Raw genomic sequence first — 26,384 nt, 5'->3', positions numbered from 1 at the left:
GCAAGAGGCAGCATTGCCGCTCTTGCTTAAGGAAGGCACGGGGAGGAGGGTCAGTCACCGAATCAGTCAGGCCGATTTAAAAAAAAAAATCAAATCGATTCGAATTGATTCACCCGAAGTCGAATTGGAAATTGGGCAGCACTACTGCAGACCTTTGGATTTTCAAAGCATGTAGATTAAATCAATGTATACCTGGGGGAATTCTGCGTAACAGTTTTACATAGTAAATGACAACAGATAAAAGACCCAAATGGTCCATCCAGTCTGCTCAACTATAAACACTCCATTAATTAATGATTTAATTTAAATTGTCCTTTTTCTTAGATATTTCTGGACCAAAAACCCAGAGCTCTGCCCAGTACCGTGTTTAGGTTCCAACTATTGGAGTTTCCATCAAACTTACTCCAGTACATCTAAACCATCCCAGCTGTCAAAGCCCTTCCCAGACCATCCTCGACTGAATAGCCATATATGGGACACAGACTGTGCAAGTCTGTCCAGTACTGGCTTATTTATTCAATATATACCCAGTATTTTCTGATTAGAGATCCTGTGTGTAGATCCCATGCATTTTTGACCTCTTTCACTGTTTTCCTCTCTACCACCTTCCTCAGGAGCGCATTCCAGGCATCAACCACCCTCTCTGTAAAGAAGTTCCTAACATTACTCTTCAGTCTACTACCCCTCAACCTCAAATTATGCCCTCTGGTTTTACCATTTTCCTTTCTCTGGAAAAGATTTTGTTTTATGTTAATACCTTTCAAGTATTTGAACGCCTGAATCATATCTCCCCTGTCCCTCCTTTTCTCTAGGGTATACATATTCAGGACTTCCAGTCTCTCCTTATATGTCTTTTGGTGCAAACCTCCTATCATTTTCGTCGCCTTTCTCTGGACCACTTCAAGTCTTCTTATGTCCTTTGCCAGATACAGTCTCCTAGACTGAACACAATACTCCAAATGAGGCCTCACCAATGACCTGTACAGGGGTATCAACACTTTCTTTCTTCTACTGGTCATGTCTCTCTCTATACAGCCTAGCATTCTTCTGGCAATAGCCACCGCCTTGTCACACTGTTTCTTTGCCTTTAGATCTTGGACACTATCACCCAAAGTCCCTTTCCCCATCTGTGCATATCAGCCTCACACCTCCCAGCATATAAGGCTCCTTCTGATTTCTAATCCCCAAATGAATTACTCTGTATTTCTTTGCATTGAATTTTGGTTGCCAGATATTCCTCTAACCTTTGCAGATCCTTTTTCATGTTTTCTACTCCCTCCTTGATATCTATTCTATTACAAATCTTAGTATCATCCACAAAAGAAGGGGGGAATGGCTTAACCAAGATGGCGGCTGGTCGTTGGAGTTAAGACGCCATGGATGTGCCTGGGGGCTGCGTTTTAACTCATCGATGGTCAAACGCAATTCTAAGCTCCGGGTTCTCCCAGATGAATCTTTGGTGGCAGCAGGCCCGATGGATGCCTTTCTACAGCATGGGGCCTGATGAGTGAGCCAGAGTTTTCCTCAGCTGTGAGAGGCATGCAAGCTGAAGCATCAGCACTCTCCCTCGAGGCAACATCTTTATCTCCGGAGGAGCGGAGTCCTCCGAGTCGCCCTGGGGCGTTAGAGCAGCAGTTGGAGGAAGGTGCATCCAGGAGTGTTCTCTCTCCTGGCCAGCTGAGTGTGGGAATCGACTCAGCAGGGGGAGTAGTGAAGCTAATTCAGCACTCAGAGGAGTTGAAGCAGTGGATCCCTCAGGATTTCCTTAAGCTGAATTCATCTTTGGCTGAGGCTGCAGGTACTTTAATTTCATCAGAGGGTTTGGGTTTAGAACTTGCACCTATGCAAAGACCCAAGGTCTTTAATATGGAAACCCTTTGGGAAGCAATATCTAATTTGCAACTCTCTTTGGGGACCCAAATGCAGCAACTTACAGCACGTTACACCACTGTTGTTTCAGAAAATTTGAAGTTGAAAAATAGATTATCTAGCTTGGAAAATAAAGTAGATGGACATGAGACCAGAATAAAAACTGCAGAGTTCCAAGCCTCAGTGTGGGTAAGGGACAGTGGAAATCTTAATTTTAAGGTGGAAATGCTGGAGAACATGACCAGGAGATGTAATCTTCGTATTACAAATTTTCCATAATTACCACTTACACCAGTGCAAGATACATTTAAGAAATATCTGAGAGAAGTTTTGAAAGTTCCTGAAACGTCTTATCCACCTCTCTCAAAAATCTATTTGCCAACTAGATCAGCAATCCAGAACCCAAACCAGCAGAATTTATCTGCTGACAGTTTGGATTTGACAAATTTCCTAGAGAGATCCGATAATGAGGCGCCTGCAACTGCTACGCTGCTTGTACAATTTGCAACTGACTCGGACAGAGAATGGATGCTCAAGTTGTTTTTCAAATTTAAGGACATTCCATTTATGTCCAAATTAGTAAGAATGTATCCAGATGTGTCACGATCTAGCCAAAAGAGAAGGAAACAGTTCCTCATATTGCGACCCCAGGTATTAGAGCTGGGTGTGACATTCATTCTGAGATACCCCTGTAAATGTGTGATGGTCTATCAAGGGAATAGATATGTCTTTTTCGAATCTCAGCAGCTGACAAAATTTATTTCTGCTAAAGAGCAAATTTAGTATTCCTGACAGATTCCCTACCTCAAACCTGCTCAGTAAGGTATAATTCTAGAGCCCAATCAGCTACTTCTTTATTTTCCTTTGTATATTTCAATCAGTAAAGTTCTGTGAATTTACAGCTTTCTCCCCCCTAACTATACAAACCAGTATATTTGATTTATGGATTTAATTTCGTACATTTGAATATATGGAAGGGTATTTCCTCATACAATTGTTTTATTTGATGTAATTTGTTTTGCCATACATTTTTTGTTATTCAAAGATGTTAAATCTGGTATTGTATTATTGCTTGTTTTTGACTAATATTTTGTCAAAAGGATAAAATGAAAATAAAGATTAAAAAAAGGTATCATCCACACAAATGCAAATCTTTCCTTCTAACCCAGAGGCAACATGGATTCACGAGACGACGTAGGTCTTGTCAGACCAATCTGATCAATTTCTTTGACTGGGAAACCAGAGAATTGGGTAGAGGGAGTGCACTAGATATGGCGTATTTAGATTTTAGCAAAGCCTTTGCCAGTGTTCTACACAGATGTCTAATAAATAAACTAAGTGCTCTTGGGATGGGCCCTAAGTGACAGGCTGGGTCAGGAACTGGATAAATGGAAGACGACAGAGGGTAGTGGTCAATGGAGATTGCTCCGAAAGGGATGTTACCAGTGATGTGCCTCAAGGTTCTGTTCTTGAGCCTGTTCTTTTTAACATTTTTATAAGTGATATTGCTGAAGGGCTGTCAGGTAAGATTTGCTTCTTTGCGGATGATACCAAAATCTGCAATAGAGTAGACACCCCGGATGGTGTGAATAACATGAAGAAAGACCTAGCAAAGATTGAAAAATGGTCTGAAATTTGGCAGCTAAAATTTAATGCTAAGAAATGCAAGGTCATACATTTGGGCTGCAAAAACCCGAAGGAATGGTACAGTTTAGGGGATGAGGAACTTATGTGCACGACAGAAGAATGGAACTTGGGTGTGATTATATGTGATGATCTTAAGGTGGCCAAACAGGTTGAAAAGGTGAAGGAGAAAGCTAGAAGGATGCTAGGGTTCATAGGAAGAGGTATGGCCAGTAGGAAAAAGGAGGTATTGATACCTCTGTATAAGACTCTGATGAGACCTCATTTAGAATATTGTATACAATTCTAGAGGCCGCACCTTCAAAAAGATATAAAAAGGATGGAGTCGGTCCAGAGGAAGGCTACTAAAATTGTGTGTGGTCTTCGTCATAAGGCATATGGGGAAAGACTTAAAAATCTCAATGTGTATACTTTAGAGAAAAGGCAGGTGAGGGGAGATATGATAGAGACGTTTAAATACCTATGTGGCTTAAATGTGCATGAGTTGAGTCTCTTTCATTTGAAAGGAAGCTCTGGAATGAGAGACCATAGAATGAAGTTAAGAGGTGATAGACTCAGAAGTAATCTAAGGAAATACTTTTCTACAGAAAGGGTGGTAGATGCATGGAACAGTCTCCCAGAAGAAGTGGTGAAGACAGACTGTAAAAACAACAGTGAAGGTGACCCTTGGTGCTCAGTTGCTTTATTTTATAAATGACTCAACATGATCGAGTCCTGCAAGAACTGGTGGCAGCCATTTGGCGAGCAGCTCAGACCAGGAAGGAACACAAAAAGCTCACTCCTGCCTAGTAAACCGCTGGACCACAAGAACTCACAGCAGCCCTTCAGAGGGGCTCAGCATGGGGCAGGAGCGCAGAAAGCTTGCTCCTGCCAGGTATACCGCTGGACCACCAGGGATTCAAAAAGGTATGCAAGGGGAGGCGGGAGGAAGGTTAAAAAATTGTCAGAGTTGACCAGGTCAGGAGATGAGAGGGATCCTTCCTGTCTCGGCCCACCAGGTTATACGGCAGGCCAGCGGGGGGTGGGTGCTGACCCAAATATAAGATGAGACCCCCATTTTTGGGCCATACCTCCCCAATTCTCTAACCAGCACCCATTAGAGAATCTTGCCTGATCCCTTGCAATCAACTGATTGCAGCAAGTGAATTCCCCTGACATGGTCAGCTGAGTGGCTGTGGCAAGGATCCCCCCCACCCCGCAAAGTCCCCTAGCAGGAGAGATGCCCACTCTCTCCTTCCGGGACTGTTAACGCACCCCCCCCCCCCCCCGAGAAATCCACTGGCAGGAGGGATGACTACTCCCTCCTGCCGTCACCCCCCAGAAGTCTTAAGCTTCCTTCCCAATGCATCCTGGGATTCCCTAGGAGAGGCCTAAGACTCTGATTGGCCAAATACCTAAGGCCCCTAAGGGGGGGGGGACTTAGGGGTGGTAGGGGAGACCCATAGGTTTGGGGGGAGGGTGGGACAAAGTGTAAATGAGAAAATGAGCAGCTCTGTTTTAGCCATATTCAATTTTAGATGGCGGCGAGACATCCAGGTGGCATTGTCGGACTGGCAGGCTGAGACTCTGGTCTGAGTTTCAGTAGAGATATTTGGCTAGAGAGGTAGATCTGGGAATCGTCAGCAAAGAGGTGATACTGGAAGCCGTGGGACAAGATCAGTGCTCCAAGTGAGCAAGTGTAGATTGAGAAAGAGTAGTCCCAGGACAGAACCCTGAGGTACACCAATCAATAGTGGGAAAGCTGTGGAGGAGGAACCACCATTGCATACACTGAAGGTGCGATAGGAGCAATAGGAAGAAAACCAGGAGAGGGCAGAACCCTGGAATCCCAACATTAACAGCTATGTGATTTAATTTAGGACAGCAAAAAGGCTATACAACTATAAACTGTATAGCTATATGGATAGAGGCTGGGTATCACTGGTGCTGGACAGTGTTCTCCACAATATTCAGCACTGCATGCTTTATAGATAGTGGTGCTGAAAATATGTAATATATTTAAATATCACAGCCGGTATTTAAAAAATAAACATGTTGACATGGGGTTTAAATATTGATACAACTACACACTCAACTCAGGAAAAGGGCACGTACAAACATTTTTTTCCAACTCAATCAATACCCTATAAGGAACAAACTGGGGACTCTAAAACACTGCAAGGCCTCACCAGGACATACACACTTCATTCACTCAGTTACAAATGGAAAAGTTTAAAGTTTAAGTTTTATTTATATTTGATTAATCGCTTAATTAAAATTGTTTCTAAGCGAGTTACAATATATGAAAGTAACATATAATTAAACATACTATTAAAATAAAAACGACATACTGGATATTAAATAAAAACTGGCAATTTACACAATAAATACAATTAAAAAATATATATATATTTACATAATGAATATAACTGATGAACTAATTTAGTTATATAGTGAGAAAAGGAAAGATAAACATAAAAAGGGAAAAGTAGGGAAGAAAGCAAGAGAAAGAAGAGCTCAATAGCAATTTATAAGTTGAAAGCGTCTTTAAATAAAAAGCTTTTTAAATTCTTTTTAAAATCGTTTAGGTTATTTTCATCTCTTAATTGTAGAGGTAAAGAATTCCAGAGTTGTGGTGCTGATACCGAGAACATATCCTGTCGACGGGTTCCAATAATTTTTAAGGAGAGAATCGTTAAGAGTTTTTGGTTAGTTGATCGAAGAGAGCGTGATGCACTATATGGAATAAGTACTTTATTAATGAATTGAGGTTCGTTAGTATCAAGAGTTTTGAATGTTAGTAATACAATTTTATAAGTAATACGATGATTAATGGGGATCCAATGAGATATAATAAGAAAGGGAGTAACATGATCATATTTTTTACCTTTATACCTTTATAAATGAGTTTGACAGCAGTATTTTGGATAATTTGTAAGAAAAGAAGTGGAGTAAAAGCCTCAGTTATGCTTCATATGGCAAAAAACTCCACTTCTCATAAATAACCACTTGCACATGTGAAATATAAATACTGATGACAAAAAGGCACTGTAGCAGCCCGTAGAGAACCACCAGATAACTTAGCACGCCAAAAAGAGATTCAAAAAGTGATCATGTGGATAAATGGCACTATAGTCACCAACATTGCTTCATGAGAAGAATGAGACAAAAAAAACTTAGCTGCTGATGGAGTCCAGGCTCTCTCCAAAGCACTCAGAAACCGTGCTCCAACACCCGGACACCGCAGCCAGTTGACCTGATGGGGAAATCTCAGTTTCGCCTCGCTGCGTCAGGGGTTTAAATCCAACTGCATCATAGACAACAAGTCAGGACCCTTTGTGCAGGACACTCTCCAATTCCACATATGAATCACTTCTGGTGTTATATTCAGAAGTGATTCATGTGTGGAATTGGAGAGTGTCCTGTACGAAGGGTCCTGACTTGTCTGTGATGCAGTTGGATTTAATCCCCTGACGCAGCGAGGCGAACAGAGATTTCACCGTCGGGTCAACTGGCTTTGACATCTGGGTGTTGGAGCACAGTTTGTGAGTGCTTTGGAGAGAGTCTGGACTCCATTGGCAGCTAAGTTTTTGTCTCACTCTGCTCATGAAGCAATGTTGGTGACTATAGTGCCATTCTATCCACATGATCACTTTTTGAATCTGTTTTTGGCGTGCTAAGTTATCTGGTGGTTCTCTATGGGCTGCTTTAGTGCCTTTTTTTCATCAGTATTTATATTTCACAAGTGCAAGTGGTTATTTATGTGAAGTGGAGTTTTTTTTACCAAATGAAACATAACTTTAGGCTTTTTCTCCACTTCTTTTTCTTTTTTCCATTTGTGACTGAGTGAATGAAGTGTGTATGTCCTGGTGAGGCCTTGCAGTGTTTTAGAGTCCCTGGTTTGTTCCATATAGGGTATTGATTGAATTGGGAAAAAAAGTTTAAATATTGACCCACAGATTCCCAATTCATACTTTATTTTTTCTAAAACAGCATTTACCTGCAAATGATCAAGTTTTTAGAATTCACCTTACCTTAAGGTTATTAGGATATTGATGAGTCCAGGCAAGGAGCATGGCAGCAAACAAATCTCCTGTGCCAACAAAAACAGCATCCACCTTGGGTATCTCCATGCGAATTCTCTCTGTCACTGTGGTGCCGTTCACATTAGCTGAAGGATGAAAGGAGGGCACAGGCCCCCAAAAGCATAAACCAAACTACAGGTTTCATGCAGCTCCTACAGCCAAGATGCATCACTGTACACTAACTGCATTTAGAGAAATAAATATACTACATGTAGAGACTTAAACATAGGTTGCACTGGCAGCAAAGAACAATAGGGTAGATTTTCAAATGCACTTATCCAGTTAGCAGGTGCTGTTAACTGGATATGTATGAGTAAGAGGGCTATTCAGTGGCACCATCCATACACTGTTGCTGTATATTTCTTCTATCTTGACACTATTTGGACAATGGCAGGCTGAACTGTGGAAGAAGTTGGAGATTATCTGGTTCAGTAGCCACATAGAGACTTCTAATCAGATAGCTAACCAGATAAAGTCAGGACAGCAAAAACGCTATCCCAACTTTGGCCCAAATTCACTAAACCTCCAAACCGTGCACGATCAGTTTCCGTTTGAATACCGGCCGACGAATTCACTAAAGACCTGCATGCAAATGGGGGCGATCGTTAACACGCCCCCTACCCACGGTCGGGATCAGTAGAGAGCGATCACCGCTCATATGCACACCCTGACAGTAGTGACAGGAGAAGCAGCCTCCTGTCACTGCTGTTAGGGCTTCTGCCAGCTTTAAAAAAAATTTTTTTTAATCGGGTAGATACACACACAAAATATCTGCCCGATTTAAAAAAAAATTAACCTCCCCTCCCAACAAGTGCACAGAACCCCACAAAAAATTTGCCCTAAAGCCTGCTCTCTGCTTCCCCGAAGCTGTGCCCTGAATCTGCCTGCCCTGACTCTCCCGCTCTCACCCCGAATCTCTCCTACCACCCCGCTCTCGCCCCGAATCTCTCCTGCCACCCTGCTTTCGCCCCAAATCTCTCCTGCCCTTCCTGTACTGGGATCCCATGGTTTTAACCCGTGGGTTAAAACCACGGGCTCCCTGACTTACAAAAAGTAAAAAAAGGAAAAGAAAAAAAAAGTTGCGATGCCCCCCCCACATGCCAATGCCCCACAAAAGGCAGGAGGGATGCCAACTTACTCCTGCCATAACCACCCCCAGACACCCCCTACCCATTCCAGGCCCCCTTTCCATCTCCCTTCCCCGTACCTTTACCATAGCAGGGGGGGTGTTCAACCCCAACTGCTCCAATGCCTCCCGCGACGACTCTGAGGCCTTAGGCCCCACCCTGTTGCATCATGTGATGTACAGGGAGGAGCCTAAGGCCCTGATTGGCTCAGGCTCCCATCTTGGGAGGGGCCTGGGGCACCTGAGCCAATCAAGGACTTCCTTAGGGCTGAGCCTAAGGAAGTCCCTGATTGGCTCAGGAGCCCCAGGCCCCTCCCAAGGTAGGAGCATGAGCCAATCAGGGCCTTAGGCCCTGCCCATGCATCACATGATGTGCTGGGGAGGGGCATAAGGCCTCAGAGTTGTCACGGGAGGCATTGGAGCAGGAGGGGTTGAACATCCCTCCTGCTCTGTTAAAGGTACGGGGAAGGGGGGTGGAATAGGGGCCTGGAATGGGTAGGGGGTGTCCAGGGAGTTAGCATCCCTCCTGCAGTCTGGTTTTTTGTGGGTGTGCCCGGCCTAGCCAGCCATATTTTGCAACAGGGAGGGAGGTGGGCAGGGTCTGGCCAGACCAGAAGGAGTTTAACATAGCAGGAGGGAGTTGGCATCCCTCCTGTGTTTTGTGGGGCATCGGCGAGGGGGGGAGGGCATCGTGACTTTAAAAAAAACTTTTTCTTTACTTTTTTGACAAGCAGAGAGCCCGTGTGGAGGGCAGCGTCGGGTGGTTGCAGGAGGGAGTGGGTCACCGGGGGGGGGGGAGGGGCCCTCAGCCGTTCTTTTGACAGGCCTGCCTGTCTTTTTCTTTCTATTTTTTTTTCTGGGGCAGATATTTTGCGTGTGTAACACACGCAAAATATCTATGCCATGGGGAAAAAATGAATAAAAAAGACAGGCAGGCCTGTCAAAAAACCTGCAGACCTGTCGGTAATTCAGTTAACGACAGATCTGCAGCAGTCGGGTTTGCCAATAGTAAAACCTGATTCGAAATAACCAAGTAATTGTTAGTGAATCAATTGCTTGGCTATTTTGCATGGGGTTTTGCTAATTTGCATGGGAGGATCGCTACTAGTCCTGCCCGATTCAGGGGAAAAAATTTTGATTCGATTCGATTCAACTTATTGAATCGATTTTTCGATTCGATTTTCCTGCCCAATTGGGTGGTTTTTTTCCAAACATCCTGATGGGTTTATTTTATAGCCTCTTCACCCCCTTTGCCCTCTCCTACCCACACTGCCTATGGTGTAAACAAAATAAACAAACAAAAAATACTTTTCCTCTCTCTGTTAAATCCTAGCTCACATTCGCGGTCCAACACCAACTCTGGAAGAATATACATTTCAAATCTGACATATTGTAATCACAAAACAGAAAATAAAATTTTTTTCCTATCTTTTCTTGTCTGGTTATTTTTCAAATCATTTTGGTCCCATGTTGGTCTGGTTGTCTTCTGATCAGGCTCTCCTTCTTTCTTCTTTCTCTGTGCTAACCATCCATCTTCCATCTCTGTGCTCCCCTTCTGTTTCCCTTTCCTCCCCCAGAGGTCTGGCATCTTTCTTTTTTTTCATCTCCATCCCCCCGCAGCTGCAGCGATGGACCCCACCATCCCCAGATCCACCATCTCTCCTTTTCTCAACTACCCTTTCATCCAGCATCTCTCTTCTGAGTCCCTGTCCCTATTCTCCTCTCCAGTACTGTCCCCATTCCTATGCTCCCTCCATGTCCAGCATCTTATCTCTCCCCATATCCAGCTTGTTCTTTCTCTCTTCCTTACCTCTTATATCCCCTTCCCCAGGTACAGGCTTTTTCCTACTATCTCTCCTGCCATCCTGCCCACCTATTTTGAAGCAGTATAGAAACATAGAAACATAGAAAGATGACGGCAGAAAAGGGCTACAGCCCACCAAGTCTGCCCACTCTACTGACCCACCCCATTAAGTCTGAGTGCTAATGACCCAGCTCCTTAACTCGACCCTCGCAGGGATCCCACGTGGATGTCCCATTTATTCTTAAAGTCGAGCACGCTGGTGGCTCTGATCACCTGCTCCGGAAGTTTGTTCCACTGATCCACCACCCTTTCTGTGAAGAAATACTTCCTGGTGTCACCACTAAATTTCCCTCCTCTGAGTTTGAGCGGGTGCCCCCTTGTGACCGAGGGTCCCTTGGGAAAGAATATGTCATTTTCCACCTCGACACGACCTGTGACGTACTTAAATGTCTCTATCATGTCACCCCTTTCCCTGCGCTCTTCGAGAGTATAGAGCTGCAATTTGCCCAGTCTTTCTTCGTATGAGAGACCCTTGAGTCCGGAGACCATCCTAGTGGCCATCCGCTGGACTGACTCAGCTCGAAGCACATCTTTACGGTAATGTGGCCTCCAGAATTGCACACAGTATTCCAGATGAGGTCTCACCATGGTTCTGTAAAGTGGCATTATGACTTCAGGTTTGCGGCTAACGAAGCTTCTATTGATACATCCCATCATTTGCCTTGCCTTGGATGAGGCCTTCTCTACCTGTTTGGCAGCCTTCATGTCTGCACTGATGATTACTCCCAAGTCCCGTTCTTCTGAAGTCCTAGCTAGTGTTTCTCCATTCAAGGTGTATGTTCTGCATGGATTTCTGCTGCCGAGATGCATGACCTTACACTTCTTAGCATTGAAGCCCAGCTGCCATATCGAGGACCAGTTTTCCAACGTGATCAGATCATGCGTCATGCTATCCTTGAGATTGCTTTCGCTTACTGTATTACACAGTTTGGCATCGTCGGCAAACAGTGCTACTTTACCCTGAAGCCCTCGGGTCAAGTCCCTTATGAATATGTTGAAAAGGGATGGTCCCAGGACTGAGCCCTGCGGCACTCCGCTGGTCACCTCCGAAGTCTCAGAGAGGGTGCCGTTGACCATCACCCTCTGAAGTCTTCCACTCAGCCAATCATTGACCCATGCAGTTAGTTTCTCACCTAACCCCATCGATTTCATCTTGTTTAATAGTCTACGGTGTGGGACACTGTCAAAAGCTTTACTGAAATCCAAGTACACTATGTCCAGAGACTCTCCCGAGTCTAGCTTTCCTGTCACCCAATCAAAGAAACTGATAAGATTGGATTGGCATGACCTGCCCCTAGTGAATCCATGTTGGCAGGGATCCCTTAGATTCCCCTCATCCAATACCGTGTCTAATTTACCTTTAAGTAGAGTTTCCATGAGTTTACACACTATTGATGTGAGACTCACCGGTCTGTAATTCGCAGGCTCTGCTCTGCAACCCTTTTTGTGCAGAGGAACGACGTTAGCTGTTTTCCAGTCCAGGGGGACTCTCCCCGTACTTAGGGAGAGATTGAAGAGCATGGCAAACGGTTTTGCCAGAACATCGCATAGCTCTCTGAGCACTCTTGGGTGCAAATTGTCCGGTCCCATGGCTTTGTTCACCTTGAGTCTTGACAGTTCTCTGTAAACATCAGCAGTTGTGAACTCAAAATTCTGTTCCTCTTGTACCCTTCCCCTTGTGGTCTTGCATTTCTTCTCCCTCTCTCCTTTAGTCCAGTACCTCTCCTTTGCTTTCCTCCCCCTCTTTTTTGTTTGGTCTCCTCCTCTCTCTTACTCCTTCCTCCTCCTCTCTGCACAGGCCTGCCTCCCCACCGCAAAGAAACTCTTCCTCCTCTTCCCTCTGCACAAGCCTGCCCCCCTGCCATGAAGGCACTCTTCGGCCTGCTCCCCGCTGCGAAGGCCTGCCCCCCTGCCGTGAAGGCACTCTTTTCTCCTGCTCCCCCCCCGCAAAGGCTTGCCCTACTGCCGTGAAAGCACTCTTTGGACTGCTCCCTCCGCAATGGCCTGCCCTCCTGCCATGAAGGTACTCTTCGGCCTGCTCCCCCCGCAAGCCTGTATCCTCCCCCAGCTTCCCCACTCTTACTTTTAGGCTAACACGGAAGCCTGCAGGATCGCTAGTGCTATAGCGATCCCTGCAGCTACCCGTCATCCTCAGCGGCACGTTCTCTCTGCCGTAATCCTGTCCCTGACGTCAGAGCAGGGGCAGGACATAGCAGAGAGAACGTGTCGTTGAGGACGACGGGCAGCTGCAGGGATTGCTATAACACCAACAAGCCTGCAAGCTGCCGTGTTAACCTTAAGAAGGTAAGAGCTGGGAAGCTGGAGGAGGCCTTTCTGACTGACTCTTCCCCCTCAAGCAGTAGCGGCAGCGGATGGCCAGCAAGAGGCAGCGCTGCAGCTCCTGCTTTTGGAAGGTATGGGGGAAGGGTCAATCATTGAATCGGGAGGCCGATTTTTTGGGAAACTAAATCAATTCGAATTGTGAATCGGGCAGCACTAATTACTACAGGTTTTAGTGAATGGGGTTGGAGGGAAATTTAGTCACAAAGGACTCGCAAACCGATTGGTACACGATCAGTTTGCTTAGTGAATTTGGGCCTTTATTCGGTTTGTTATCCAATTCAGACTATGGTTGCTAACTGGATACCACTTGCGGGTTGGCACTGAAAGTAGATATTCAACACTGATTGGTATCCCAGTACTTGTGCTGAAGATCCAGTTTCACTTTAAAAGCAGCAGCTATTGTTGTGCCTAAATGCAGACCATTCACCATATTAGATGCAATACCTTTAGCAAAGACTACAAATCAACAAGAATATACATCATATCTTCTCAAAACACCCATCCCATGCCACTCTGCAGCAAAAACACATCACAGGAATTTACAAAAACGAAAGATTAGGTTCTTACCTTTGTTATTCTTCTTTCTTGTAAATCCATGCTCTATTCCTGGAGTAGTGGGTTATTTTCCTGTGGTCGCTAGAAAGCTTGTAGGGAGCCTCATTATATAGAATCTTGAGCCACTCCCCTCTTACCTCAGGACTGCCCCCCAGAATCCAGTTCGTGACCAAGCAGCCAGAAACACCTTTAGAGGACAAAAGAGAGGGGTAAGGGGAATACTCTCTGGCCAATAAGTCTAATCTACTCAGAACATGAAATCAGAACAAACATGAACAATTGAAACAGGTTATTAAAACAGCATGAACCTGAACAATAAAAATAATAGTGCTATAAGGAGACACAGTCTGCACTGATGGAAGGGGGTGCTGGAACTAGGGACCCCCAAAACAAAGTGCTAAACACATTTGGATGGAACTCCTAGAAAGGCTGGTCAAGAATTCAGAAATACAGCTTACCAGTACTTGTAAAGGCAGACAATCAGCGAATCAGCAATTCACAGGGCAGGTTGCAGGAAAACCGCATGGATTTACAAGAAAGAAGAATAACAAAGGTAAGAACCTAATCTTTCATTCTTGTACAATCCCACTCTGAACTAGTAGGATATAACAGAGTGGGACTGATTAGTCTGCTGCCAAAACGAAGGAGCCAAAAGCAGCATCCTGCTTGGCTGCCACATCGATCCTGTAAAACTTGGTAAAAGTATGCAAAGAGGACCAGGTAGCAGCTCTGCAAATCTCCTCCAAGAAGATCACCTACGACTCAGCCCAGAAGGAAGAGATGCCTCTGGTAGAGTGAGTCCTCATAAAAAAAGGGGGGGGGGGGGCTTCTTTCCAGCCACTATGTAAGCAGAGGAAATAGCCATACGGGTCCATCTGCCTTGCAGGCAGGACCCACCAGTACAAATAGATGGTCAGAGACACGAAACTTGTTCGTGACCTCAAGGTACCGCAACAGGATCCTGCGCACATCCAAAGACTGCAACACCTGTACTCCCTCGAACCGGAGGTACTAAAGGAAGGAAGCCAGACCTCCTGATTAACATGAAAGGTAGAGATCACTTTGGGAAGAAAGGAGGGAACAGTGTGCAAAATCACACCAGAATCCATGATACATAAAAAGTGATCCTGTCAGGAAATAGCCTGAAGCTCAGAAATCCTGCAGCAGAGGTAGTGGCCACCAGAAAGACAGACTTTACTGTGAGATCCATTAAGAATGCACGTTCCAGAGACTCATAAGGCGGGTGAACTAAAGAGTAAAGCACTCAATAGCCAGACTGTAAGAACAAAGTGGTTCGGATCCTGAAGCGCAATTGGGTCCTGTGTGAGAAGATGAGGATGATGACAGCATAGCTATCGCTAGCAATCAGCATTTTCTGTTGGCATAACTGTCAGCAAAGGCCTATGGGAAAGTATCTGACTCTTGATGCAGAATTCTGTGCTCCTGCACCGAATTCACATACATTAATCATTCAGCCAGACTGGATTGTTTATCAAGAAGATAGGCTGCTTGAATGGGACAAAGAAGCCAGAGACTAATCCCATCTACCATGCCTGCAAGTATCACACCCTCCTTATCAATTAAATTAACCATTGTTTCAAACAGTTTACAAATTCTAAACAGAAAGATACTGGGACATACAATAGTTTCTATATTCAGAATAAGATTCCAAGTTATAAAAGCCTCCTCTCTGCAACACACAAAAATCTATCTCTTGACACTCTGGTCCTCTATTCTATCTCTTGAGCTCTCTCTTTCTCTGTCTATCCTTCTCTTTATCTATGGAACACGAAGCTTGGACCATCACCCCATCCCCCTTTTTCTCTCTCTCTCTGCCTCCCCTTAGAACTTCAGACTCTCTGTCTCTGAACTATGTAAGGCAGGGAAACTGCTTTGCTCTCTACTTAATTGTAATGCTTAATTGTTGTAATGCCTATGAATACTACTTTTCTGTAAGCCTATTTCTATAATATATTCTTTATGCAATCACCTCTGGCTGTGCCTCTTTGATTCTATTTCCTGGTGAATCATCTGTGAGGGAACTGAACCTGGGACCTGGCATTTGTAAGGGCACCTCTCAAGTGACCCCACCAACCATACATTGGGGGGGCCACTAACAAACCTGACATTTTGGGGGCTTCTCTCGGTCCTTCCTGATGATTTCATTTGGGTAAGTAGAATTCAATTTTTTTTTTTTTATATATAGACAGAGTGAGATAGAAATCAAAAGACATTGGAAAACCCTTAGATTGATTGTACTTTGGACTGGATGACACACTGGTGAAAAGTTCCAGTAATATTGTGGGGTTTTATACTTGGTGAGATTTTACTTGTATTTTTGATTGATAGACAGAGTGAGATAGAAATCAAAAGACCTTCTGGAACCCTTAAATTCTTTTAGACTGGATGACACACTTGTGAAAAAACTTGTGAAAAGTTTTAGTAATATTTTGGGTTTTATATTTGGTGAGATTTTACTATCAAAAGGCTTTGTAGTGTTACCTGTGCCAGTTTGCATTGTATGATTTGCTATTATAAGCTTGCTAGGGTGTTGCATGTAAGAATATTTGAGCTGCTCTGAAGAAAAGCAGGGTTCAAAGTGAAAACAGTCACTCAATTAAGACACGCCACATCTGTACTAATAACTTTTACTTTTTTACCTTGTGCTTTTAATTCTATTTCTTGTCAGTCTCTGCCCTGGTGAAAGGCCCAGTGTACACTTGACTGGAACTGGCAGCTGGCATCTCTCCTCTTCTAACAGACTTCTTATATTTTTCCTGCTAAACTTCTGCCTGTAAATTTCAGGTAGTAACCAGTGTGGGCAAGTGTGGGCATAAGTGTATTATTTATGCCAATGACTCTTGCCTAACACGCTTTACCTCGATTTTCTACCTATTAACTAAAGTCTCCCTCCTTCATCAGTGGGAGCATTTCAATCTCAAAGGCTACACACAGACAGAGACATTTAGAAGGCCATATAAATATATGAGCAAGGCCCACGAACCAAGGCAGACTTCTGCAGCCTCAAATATGAACCCTTTTGATTTTAAAGAACTCACAGATATTGTACACAAATATTTTGACAAGAAAGGGGGTCCATATGAGGGTAATTTTCCAGAAAACACATGGCACACTATTCAGAAACAAATGGTTTCTCATTCTCAGGAGTTTAGTAAGAAAACTAAACAAAAATGCCTTTTCATTCAGGGGCTATGTAGAGGACTTCGTAGCATAAGACAAGAAAATACTGACTTGAACACTCAGTGCCATCAGCTGTCCAAAGTCTTAGATGAGGCACAAATTAATATATCCATGCTAAGAACCCAAATTGTTCAAGCTACAAATTCCTTTTTAACTGTAAATGAACAATTAGAAGAGGCCAAGGCAGAATTAAAGTATTTAAAGTCAAAATGTGCCTCACAGGGACAGGTTAATGCTGTCTCCTCACAGATTCTGCCGTCTGCACCATTGCCACTCTCACCATATAATCCATGTAGTCAGAAAACCGTTTTTGTAGCAGGTCAGAGAAAAGGTAAACTAGCTACAGATGTAGAATAGGAAGAAGAACCCACAAATGAAGATGAGGAAAATTCATTACCAGGCCAGAGCAATACCAAAAGTACCCCTATAAGTGACACAGCTCCAGTAACTGTAGTACTGCAGGGACATATGAAAGATAGTGACATTGAAAGAATAGTGGAGAAAGTGGGCCCTATGCCTTTTACCATAAATGAATGGTGCAAATGGGCTACTGACATACTGATTCACTGGGGTCTAGGGAAATTCAAAAGGAACAATGCAGATTTTGATAAGCTTATGCACCTAGCCCTGGGTCCACATTATTATAAATTTGGATCTCTTGTTCATTCATATCAATTTGTAAAGATGGGCATCGAACAACTATTTCGCTGCACCTCTTTGCAAGTACTTAGAACTCTTTCACCCCTGCCAACCGATACACCAGAGCAGTTTGCATATAGAGTGTGGGTAATCAACGCGGTACTTAACGAACATGAACATTGGCCCATTTCTTCAGATTATGGTCAGAGAGAACATAAAGAATTCCTATTAGAATTATTATCTCCCGAGATTACTAAACACCTTCTGTTGTTCTCGGAGGACCCTAAAACTACGCCTTTTGACACTTTACTGCTCAGGATTGGGTCTGTGTGGAAGACCCAGCCAGCTCAAATTATTTCAGAAGCTAGAAAGTGGTGTGCTGAGGGAGCACCCCAATACAAGAAAACACCACACACAGGAAATAGAGGGCATGTCAGAGGTAGTTACAGAAATTCCTCCACTTACATTCCCTTCCATGAGCTCAGAGCACAGACAGAAGCATTAGAAAAAGAGAAATTCAAATGGGAACAGGATGGAAATACAATGCAGATAGAATTGGACAGAGTAAAAAGTGATTTGACAGCCAGGAAAAACAGTGCTAGTGCATAGGGATGTCCTGACTCTCTGTGTCCGAATGCCAAGGTGACTCAGGCCTTCACAGCCCAGCCAGACTCCTTTCACTTACCTGTGGACTCACTTTTGGAGACGCAGGATAAGGGAAAGAAGTCAGACTCAGAATTCAGCTTGAGGTATGTGGCACCTTTGATATTGGACACTTGCAGCTGCCCCAATGTTAATACTACCATAGAGGGTCAGGATAAATTAACTTTGATTGATACAGGGGCTGGAATCAATTTTACAGATAGAGCGCCTCCTACTGGAGATCAGAAAAATATGGAAATTTGTGAGATTCAGGGTCTCAATGACAAAGCTTCAAAGTGTGTGTCTATCCCACAAAAGGAACAAATGAAAGACATTGTAGAAACTACTGCCAGCACGAGTGAGAATACAGGCAAAGAAATAGTTGAGGTGGCTGGTCTTGCATTAGGTACAGAAATTCCAAATGCTTCTAAATCTTTGGTTCATGAGGTTATTCCTGTGCAATTAGCCACACAGTATAGCATTCTAGTGCAGAAGCATGATCGTAGTATAACTCACTCAGAGGTTGCAGATGTTTCAGTTTGGGCACAAGATTGTGGGAAAAGGTACACAGAAATTTTGTTTGAGGGCAAAGATCCTGAACTACAAACACAGCAACCAGTACTTCCTCCAGCAACAGAACTGGTGCCTATGATGGAGGAGAGGGGTCTGAGCGGACCTATCTCTTTAGCATGTGGCTCTCCAGCTTGGTCAGATGCTAATTCAGATGGCTCTGTTAGGCTCACTATACACTCTCGGGCCCTAACTAAGATTTCAAAGCCTGTAGTACCAGTGGCTGCCTCTTACTCTGACATTACTGTGAAATTTAACCCTAAATGTGCATTTTTCTCTGTCCTAAACATGACTAATGATTTTCGGAATTTGCCCCTTGCCTCTGAATGCCAGGACATGACAGTGCAGACAAAAGAAGACAAATCTAGCCTGCACCTAACTTCTGCACCGCAGTGCCCACTCCTCCGAGTGCAGTGGGACCCAGGTGGCAGACATGTGGTCAAGGTCGGCTGGAATGGAACAGGGATAAAGTTTGCTCTAAGTGACCTTGAGGATGCTGCCAATTTATAATGTTTTTTCTTTTTCTTAGCAGCAGTTCGGATATATACAAAGCCATCCCAGACCAGTTTTGGCACAAAGATATTTCTAGTGTTTTCCAAGGTTCCTCTTTATCACTGCAGAGATAAAGACGTTCCAAAGAAGATATTAGCTTTATGCCTTTTCTGAATATGAGATGGTTATGATATGCATTATTTGTACTACTCAGGTGTTCATCTTTGCTGTGTTTTTCTATAACAATGTGTTTATTTGCAGAGTTAAATTCAGCCCTGCACATTTGACAGAGGGAAGAATAGCCTCATGCCTCAAAATTTGTGTTTTATGTTTTGTCTGTGCCATGTGGTCTGTCTTTTGTCTATTTGTTTTAGTTTAGGGGGTACCCCAGGATTCATAACATTGGCCATTTCTAGAGCTCTTCACCCCATTTTTTTTTTTAACTAGCCCAATTGCGCAATGTTCTTTTTACCTATTGTTTTATATCCTAAATGTAGCTTAGTTAGGGTTATATTTTTAAGTAAAGGTTTCACTTTATACCGTGTTTATTCTATGATCCTCGTTAGATTCAGTACACATTTCTGACATAATTTTTTTTATATATACATTCAGTACAGAATTATGGTCTCTCTGAAGTGCCATAATAGTTATATGCAGCACACAAAAACATATAAGAACATAACATAAGAACATAAGCAGTGCCTCTGCCGGGTCAGACCACAGGTCCATCCCGCCCAGCAGTCCGCCCCCGCGGCGGCCCAACAGGTCATGACCTGCCTTAATCACCAGAAGGGGCCCCCTTTGCCCCCTAGGTTTGTCATCGAAGTCCTATCTTCCCCTCAAAGTCCTAACCCTCCGGCCTTGCACCTGCACGACCTGGTGAGCTGTCTATACTTATGCAACACCCCAGCACCTCCCTCCGTACCCCACGATCCCCTTTTCCCTCAGGAATCCGTCCAATCCCTGTTTGAATCCCTGTACTGTACTCTGCCGGATCACTTCCTCCGGGAGCGCATTCCATGTGTCCACGACCCTTTGGGTGAAGAAAAACTTCCTTGTATTTGATTTGAACCTATCCCCCTTCAGTTTCTCTGAGTGCCCCCTCGTACCTGTCGTCCCCTTTAGTCTGAAGAACCTGTCCCTGTCCACCCTCTCTATGCCCCTAAGTATTTTGAAGGTCTCTATCATATCCCCCCTGAGCCTCCTCTTTTCTAGAGAGAAGAGCCCCAGTTTATCTAGCCTCTCAGCATATGGGCAGTTTTCCAGCCCTCTTACCAGTTTCGTTGCCCTCCTTTGGACTCTCTCAAGAATTGCCATGTCCTTCTTGAGGTGCGGCGACCAATATTGAATGCAGTATTCCAGATGTGGGCGCACCATCGCTCGATACAGCGGCATGATGACTTCCCGCGTCCTGGTTGTTATGCCATTCTTGATGATGCCCAGCATCCTGTTGGCTTTCTTCGAGGCTGCTGCACACTGTGCGGATGGTTTCATGGATGGATCCACTAGCACACCCAAGTCTCTCTCAAGTCCGGTGTCTCCCAGCAATCCCCCCCCCATTTTATACTCGAACAACGGGTTCTTTTTCCCTATGTGCATGACCTTGCATTTATCTACGTTAAAGCGCATTTGCCATTTGTTTGCCCAGTCCTCCAGCTTATCGAGGTCCCTTTGCAGTTCCTCACACTCCTCCCTGGTTCTAACTCTGGCGCAGAGTTTGGTATCGTCTGCAAATTTTATAACCTCACACTTTGCCTCCGTTTCCAGGTCATTGATAAATATGTTGAAGAGTAGCGGCCCCAGCACCGATCCCTGCGGCACACCGCTCATGACTCCCCGCCAGTCAGAATATTGGCCTTTTACTCCGACCCTCTGTAGTCTACCTGATAGCCAGTGCTTGATCCATCTATGTACATCCCCGCCCACCCCGTGGTTCCACAGCTTCCTAAGCAGCCTTTCATGTGGCACCTTGTCAAAGGCCTTTTGAAAATCGAGGTAAATGATGTCTATGGGTTCCCCTTTGTCCACCTGACTGCTTATTCCCTCAAAGAAGTACAGAAGGTTTGTCAGGCACGACCTTCCCTTACAGAATCCGTGCTGGCTTGTCCGCAGTAGGCCATTTTTCTCAATGTGCTCGCAAATGCTGTCCTTGATTATTGCTTCCACCATCTTCCCTATAACTGAAGTCAGGCTCACCGGCCTGTAGTTCCCGGGGTCACCTCTCGATCCCTTCTTAAAGATAGGTGTGACATTCGCCAGTTTCCAGTCCTCTGGTACCTCTCCAGTTGTCAAGGATAGGTTGCAAACATGCTGGATTGCGCTCCCGCTATTTCCTGTCTTAGTTCCTTTAGAACCCTTGGGTGGATCCCGTCCGGTCCCGGAGATTTGCCGCTTTTCAACCTGTCAATCTGTTTGAGGACATCCTCCCGACTTACCTCTATATGCCCCAATTTTTCGGCCTGCTCCCCACTCATGAGATCCTCTGAGTCCGGTATATTGGACGTGTCCTCGCTCGTGAAGACCAACGAGAAGAACGTGTTCAACCTCTCAGCTACCTCTTTATCCTCCTTAATCACTCCCTTCCTATCCCCATCATCCAATGGCCCCACCTCTTCTCTCACTGGTTGCTTCCCCTTTACGTAACTGAAGAATGCCTTGAAGTTTTTCGCCTCCCTGGCCAGCCCCTGCTCGTATTTCCCTTTTGTTTTTTCTAACCTCTCGGTGGCATTCCTTTTGGCATTTCCTGTGCTCCTGGTGATTTTCCTCCGTTGGGTCCCTCTTCCATTTCCGGAAGGACACTTTCTTGTCACTGATTGCCCTCTTTACTTCAGGTGTCATCCAAACCGGGTCCTTTGGCCGCTTGTTCTTGCGGCCTTTCCTGAAACTGGGGATGTACAGTTTTTGCGCTTCCTGCAGTGTGTCCCTGAGAAGGGTCCAGGCGCTCCCTGCAGTCTCCATCTTAATGCTGTTCCTGAGCTTCCTCCCCACCATTTTCCTCATAGCAACATAGTTCCCTTTCCTGAAGTTGAGCGCAGTTGATGCGGTCCTCCCCACTATGGGTGACCCCCTTTCTAATGTGAATCTGATCACGTTGTGATCACTGTTGCCTAGTGTTCCTCCCACTTCTACCCCTCTTTCAGGCCCCCCTAATCCGTTAAGGATGAGGTCAAGAGTAGCACCCCCTCGTGTCGGTTCCTTGACTAGTTGCTCCATGAAGCAGTCCCTCACAGCTTCTACGAATCCTGCTTCCCTCGTGGAGTTGGTGTGACCCGTACTCCAATCTATCCCCGGGTAATTGAAGTCCCCCATCACTGTTACACTTCCAGTCCTGCATTCCTGTCTCAGTTCTGCTTCCAAGTCGTGTCCTATTGTTTCTGACGCACCAGGCGGGCGATAATACAGCCCCAGCTTTATATCTGCATTCTTCTTTCCCAGCAATTTGACCCATAGCGATTCCAGCTCCTCTGACTTTGTTGCCATAACGATCCCAATCGAGTAGATATAGTCCTTTATATAAAGCGCTATGCCTCCCCCCTTCTTGTGGGTCCTGTCCCTCCTGTAGAGCTTGTACCCTGGCAGCGCCACGTCCCATTGATTTTCCTCTGTCCACCAGGTTTCTGTAATTCCTATTATATCCAGGTCCTCCCCCTTGGCCATGACTTCCAGTTCCCCCATCTTAGCCATGAGGCTTCTTGCATTTGCGTATAAGCACTGTAGGTCCCGGTGCTTGTCCTCCACCTCTGCCTTTACCTGGGCCGCCTTCCCTTGAGTCTTGGGCCGTTTTCCCGCTCCCGGTGCCACCACCTCTGCCTTTACCTGGGCCGCCTTCCCTTGGGTCTCGGGCCGTTTTCCCGCTCCCGGTGCCTCTGCTGTGCCCTCCGCCTTTACCCTCGCAACTCCCTTCCTCCCCATATCCCCTCCACCCCACCTCCCCGCTTTTCCCCGGGGAGTACCAGCCCCCTCCCGTGTTATCATCCCCTGAGCCTTGGTTTGTTCCCCCTTGCCTTGTGGCTCCCCTTTGCCCTGTGGCTCCACCTTATTGCCTTCTGTTTGCACCCTGGTGTCATCTCGCCCCCCTGAATCCCCTGTTTTCCCCTTCCCCTTAGGCTTCTCCCAGCAAGTTGTTACCTGATGTTTCCCTCGCTGTCTGATCACGAGTTCCATCGGTCCCCCATCCTCCTCCCTGCAATCAGCCCGTTCAGCATCTTTTCTGGATACTGTTGTCCGAAGCGTCATCAGGTCAGCTGTCGGCTTTCCCCCTCTCCGTAGTTTAAAGCCCTCTCGATCTCCTTCTTAACGTTGGCTGCTAGTATTCTTGTTCCCGCCGTGCTCAGGTGCAGGCCATCCCGCCTGTAGAGCTTGCTCTTTCCCCAGAAGGACGACCAGTTCCTCACAAAGTGGAAGCCCTCCTCCTTGCACCACCTCCTCAGCCACGCATTCACCTCCTGGAGTTCGGCCTGCCTCCTTGCATCTGCCCTCGGGACCGGCAGGATCTCCGAGAATGCTATCCTCTGTGTCCTCCGTTTCAGCTTCCTTCCCAGGACCCTGAACTGGTCTGTTAGCGCGGGCATGCTGAAGTTCCTCCGGCTTACATAATTTGTTCCGATGTGGACAATTACTGCTGTCTCCTCCGTTTCAGCTCCGTCCAGGATCCTCTTGATTCTGTCGGCAATGTCCTTTGTCCTGGCCCCTGGGAGACATGTCACCAGCCGGTCCTCTCGGCCTCTGGCAACGTGACTGTCCACTTCCCTCAGGATCGAGTCTCCCACAACAATTGCAGTCTTTCCCTTCCTCAAGAGCCTCCTCTGCCTCAGGTCCGTGTCCATGGTGAATCTCGGCGCTCCTCCCTCGGGGTCCTTGGCCTCCTCTGCCCTCCTGGGCTCTCCACTGGCCTCTCCACTAGGTCCATCCTCCGGTGGGTCCTGGCTCTCGTCTGGTGACACCTGTCTGAGCTGCTACTGGTTCTGCTCCTCAACCCTCCTGTAGCTCTCCTCGATGAATCTCTCAAGGTCCCTCACCTGATCTTCAATGAAGCTGTTTCTGTCTGGATCCTCAGACGCCTGGCATGGCTCCTCTGAAGCGTGCTGCCCCTGCAGGTCCTGAACCCTGGCCTGCACTCTCGCGACCTCATACTTCAGGCCTTCCAGCTCCTGGCACCGGCCGCATATGTACTCCTGCCTTCCCGAGGGGAGGTAGTCGTACATATGGCACCCCATGCAGTATACTGGAAAGCTCTGGTGTATTCCGGCTGCCTCCATTTCTATCTTATCCGCTCCGCTCTCCGGTCTCCCTCAGCTCTCCGCTCCGCTCTCCGGTCTCCCTCAGCTCTCCGCTCCGCTCCTTTGGTCCATCTATCTGCTCTCCGCTCTCTCGTCTGCCTGCTCTGCTCTCTCCTCTGGCTCTCACCACTCTGGTCTCCTCTAATCTGTTGGTGTCCTCACTCCCTTGCTCTCCCTCTGCCTGTTGCTGCTGTGTCCTCTCTCCCACTCTCGCTCTCCGCCTGCTGCTGCTGTGTCCTCTCTCCCTCTGCCTGCTGCTGCTGTGACCTCTCACCAACTCTCACTCTCCGCCTGCTGCTGCTGTGACCTCTCACCCACACTCCCTCTCTGTCTCAGGTTGTGTGCTGACCTTGGTGTAGTGTCCTGGCCCTTCTCAAGGCCCTTCGCAAAGGCGCTCTCGCTAAGGCGAGCGCCTTTGCCGCTCGCCTTCGCTGCGTGCCGAACGGCCGTGCGCCGTTGGCTCCCCCCCTTTTAAGGGGGAGTCCGGGCGCCCGACGCTACTGGTGCCTCGCTGTGGGTGGGCGGAGCTTCCTCTCGCCACCGCCCCTCACCACGTGTCCACCGCTCTCTCCTGTAGCCCCTTACTGGTGCCTGCTGCCTCCCGACTCGGCCCCAAGTAAGTGCCCGCTCTGCTAACCTCTGCCGCTTCTCCTGCTCGTGCCCTCTGCCTCCCGACTCGGCCCGATCTTCTTTTTGGAATGTCTGATTAAGAACCTTAAGTACCTGAATATTGTCTGTCTTTGCCATAACTATACCAAGTAAATGCATTAATATTGTTACATGTTGCCACATTCAGTACAGGCAACCTGGTCTCTCTCTCTCTCTCTCTCCATACATTCAGTACAGGCAACATGGTTTCTCTCTCGTTTTCTATCTCTTATTTGGATCACACTGGAGTACAGCTGCTGAATGATATCGGGACTCTTTTTAAGCCAGTGGATCCCTCACTCTGTGTGCAGACACCGTTTCATCCCAAGCGTGCATCTCACCAGTTTAAAGAGACTGTAATTCATCTTCCTGCACCCTGACTGCAAAGACTTTTCCACACATGCTGTACACAATGTTTCCTGTTCATCGGATATAGCCACCTTCCTAAGAACGCTTTGCTGTAAAATTCCACCTATTTAACCTATTCTATGGACATTCCAGACTTTATTTCATATGCTGTGCATCCACTACCTCTTGGTATGGGGAATGAGACATTCCACAAGCTGCTGAACTTTACTGAACTCCATACTTACATTGAACAACTTAAGAAAACCTCCAAAGAAGTGAATCATACTATCAGTTTTGAAAATGGACAGATTGCACAAACTGTAGAAAATTTGCTACGAGACGCTCATGTCTCAGTTTGGGAACTTTTCTTTGGGTATTCGCCCACTGCAAACCACGTATTTAATGTTTTAATTCACCCTATCATTATCTTAATTATTGTACAAATTTTGCTATGTATTATTATGATTTTCTTTTGCTGTAAAGTGAAACACATGTACATTTCTTTACAACGCATATCATACAAAGTTCCTTCTAACTTTTAAGGCAGTTATACATGAATTTCCAGTATCTTCTCTGACACTTGCTAATTTGGTTCTAATTTGGTTTTAATTTGGCATGGCCTATTACATTGCCTTACCAGGGTCAGACATAGTATTATCCCATACTCTCTCATGACATCTTGTTACCTTTTATACCTGAACCTCCTGAAAAAGCTTCCTGCATCCCTTATGCACCGTTCATTCGCTCAACAACGGGTAAGATATAAGCATACTGGGATCCCCGCCCAGATGATGGCCTATACAACCTAAGACAGAGGTTTGAACTCATAATGGGAACTGTTTACAGACTATACAACCTATCTTCATAGCTTGGAGATTCTGCAGGACAGGGGACGTGCTGTTGGAGGTAAGCGAGGGTACTACAAGCTTCCCTTCATTTCAAAGAATAAAAATAAAAATAAAAAAAGTATGGGAGATGTCAGCATAGCTATCGCTAGCAATCAGCATTTTCTGTTGGCATAACTGTCAGCAAAGGCCTATGGGAAAGTATCTGACTCTGGATGCAGAATTCTGTGCGCCTGCACCGAATTCACATACATT

At 45.8% G+C, this 26,384-nt stretch overlaps 1 protein-coding gene across 2 annotated transcripts in view; it reads right to left on the bottom strand.

Annotated features, from left to right (window-relative positions):
• PDXK (pyridoxal kinase) overlaps positions 1–26,384 on the bottom strand; it is a 266,020-nt gene that overhangs the window by 26,447 nt on the left and 213,189 nt on the right. For both annotated transcript variants that reach the window (XM_033943087.1, XM_033943088.1), the window contains exon 9: positions 7,527–7,663. In XM_033943087.1, coding sequence (XP_033798978.1) covers positions 7,527–7,663 — 137 coding nt within the window. The remainder of the gene's footprint in view (positions 1–7,526; positions 7,664–26,384) is intronic.

Source organism: Geotrypetes seraphini, chromosome 4 (assembly GCF_902459505.1).
Source record: "Geotrypetes seraphini chromosome 4, aGeoSer1.1, whole genome shotgun sequence".
NCBI classification, from domain to species: domain Eukaryota; kingdom Metazoa; phylum Chordata; class Amphibia; order Gymnophiona; family Dermophiidae; genus Geotrypetes; species Geotrypetes seraphini.
Note: the sequence above shows the minus strand (reverse complement) of the source record. Positions and strands in the feature narration are given on the sequence as shown.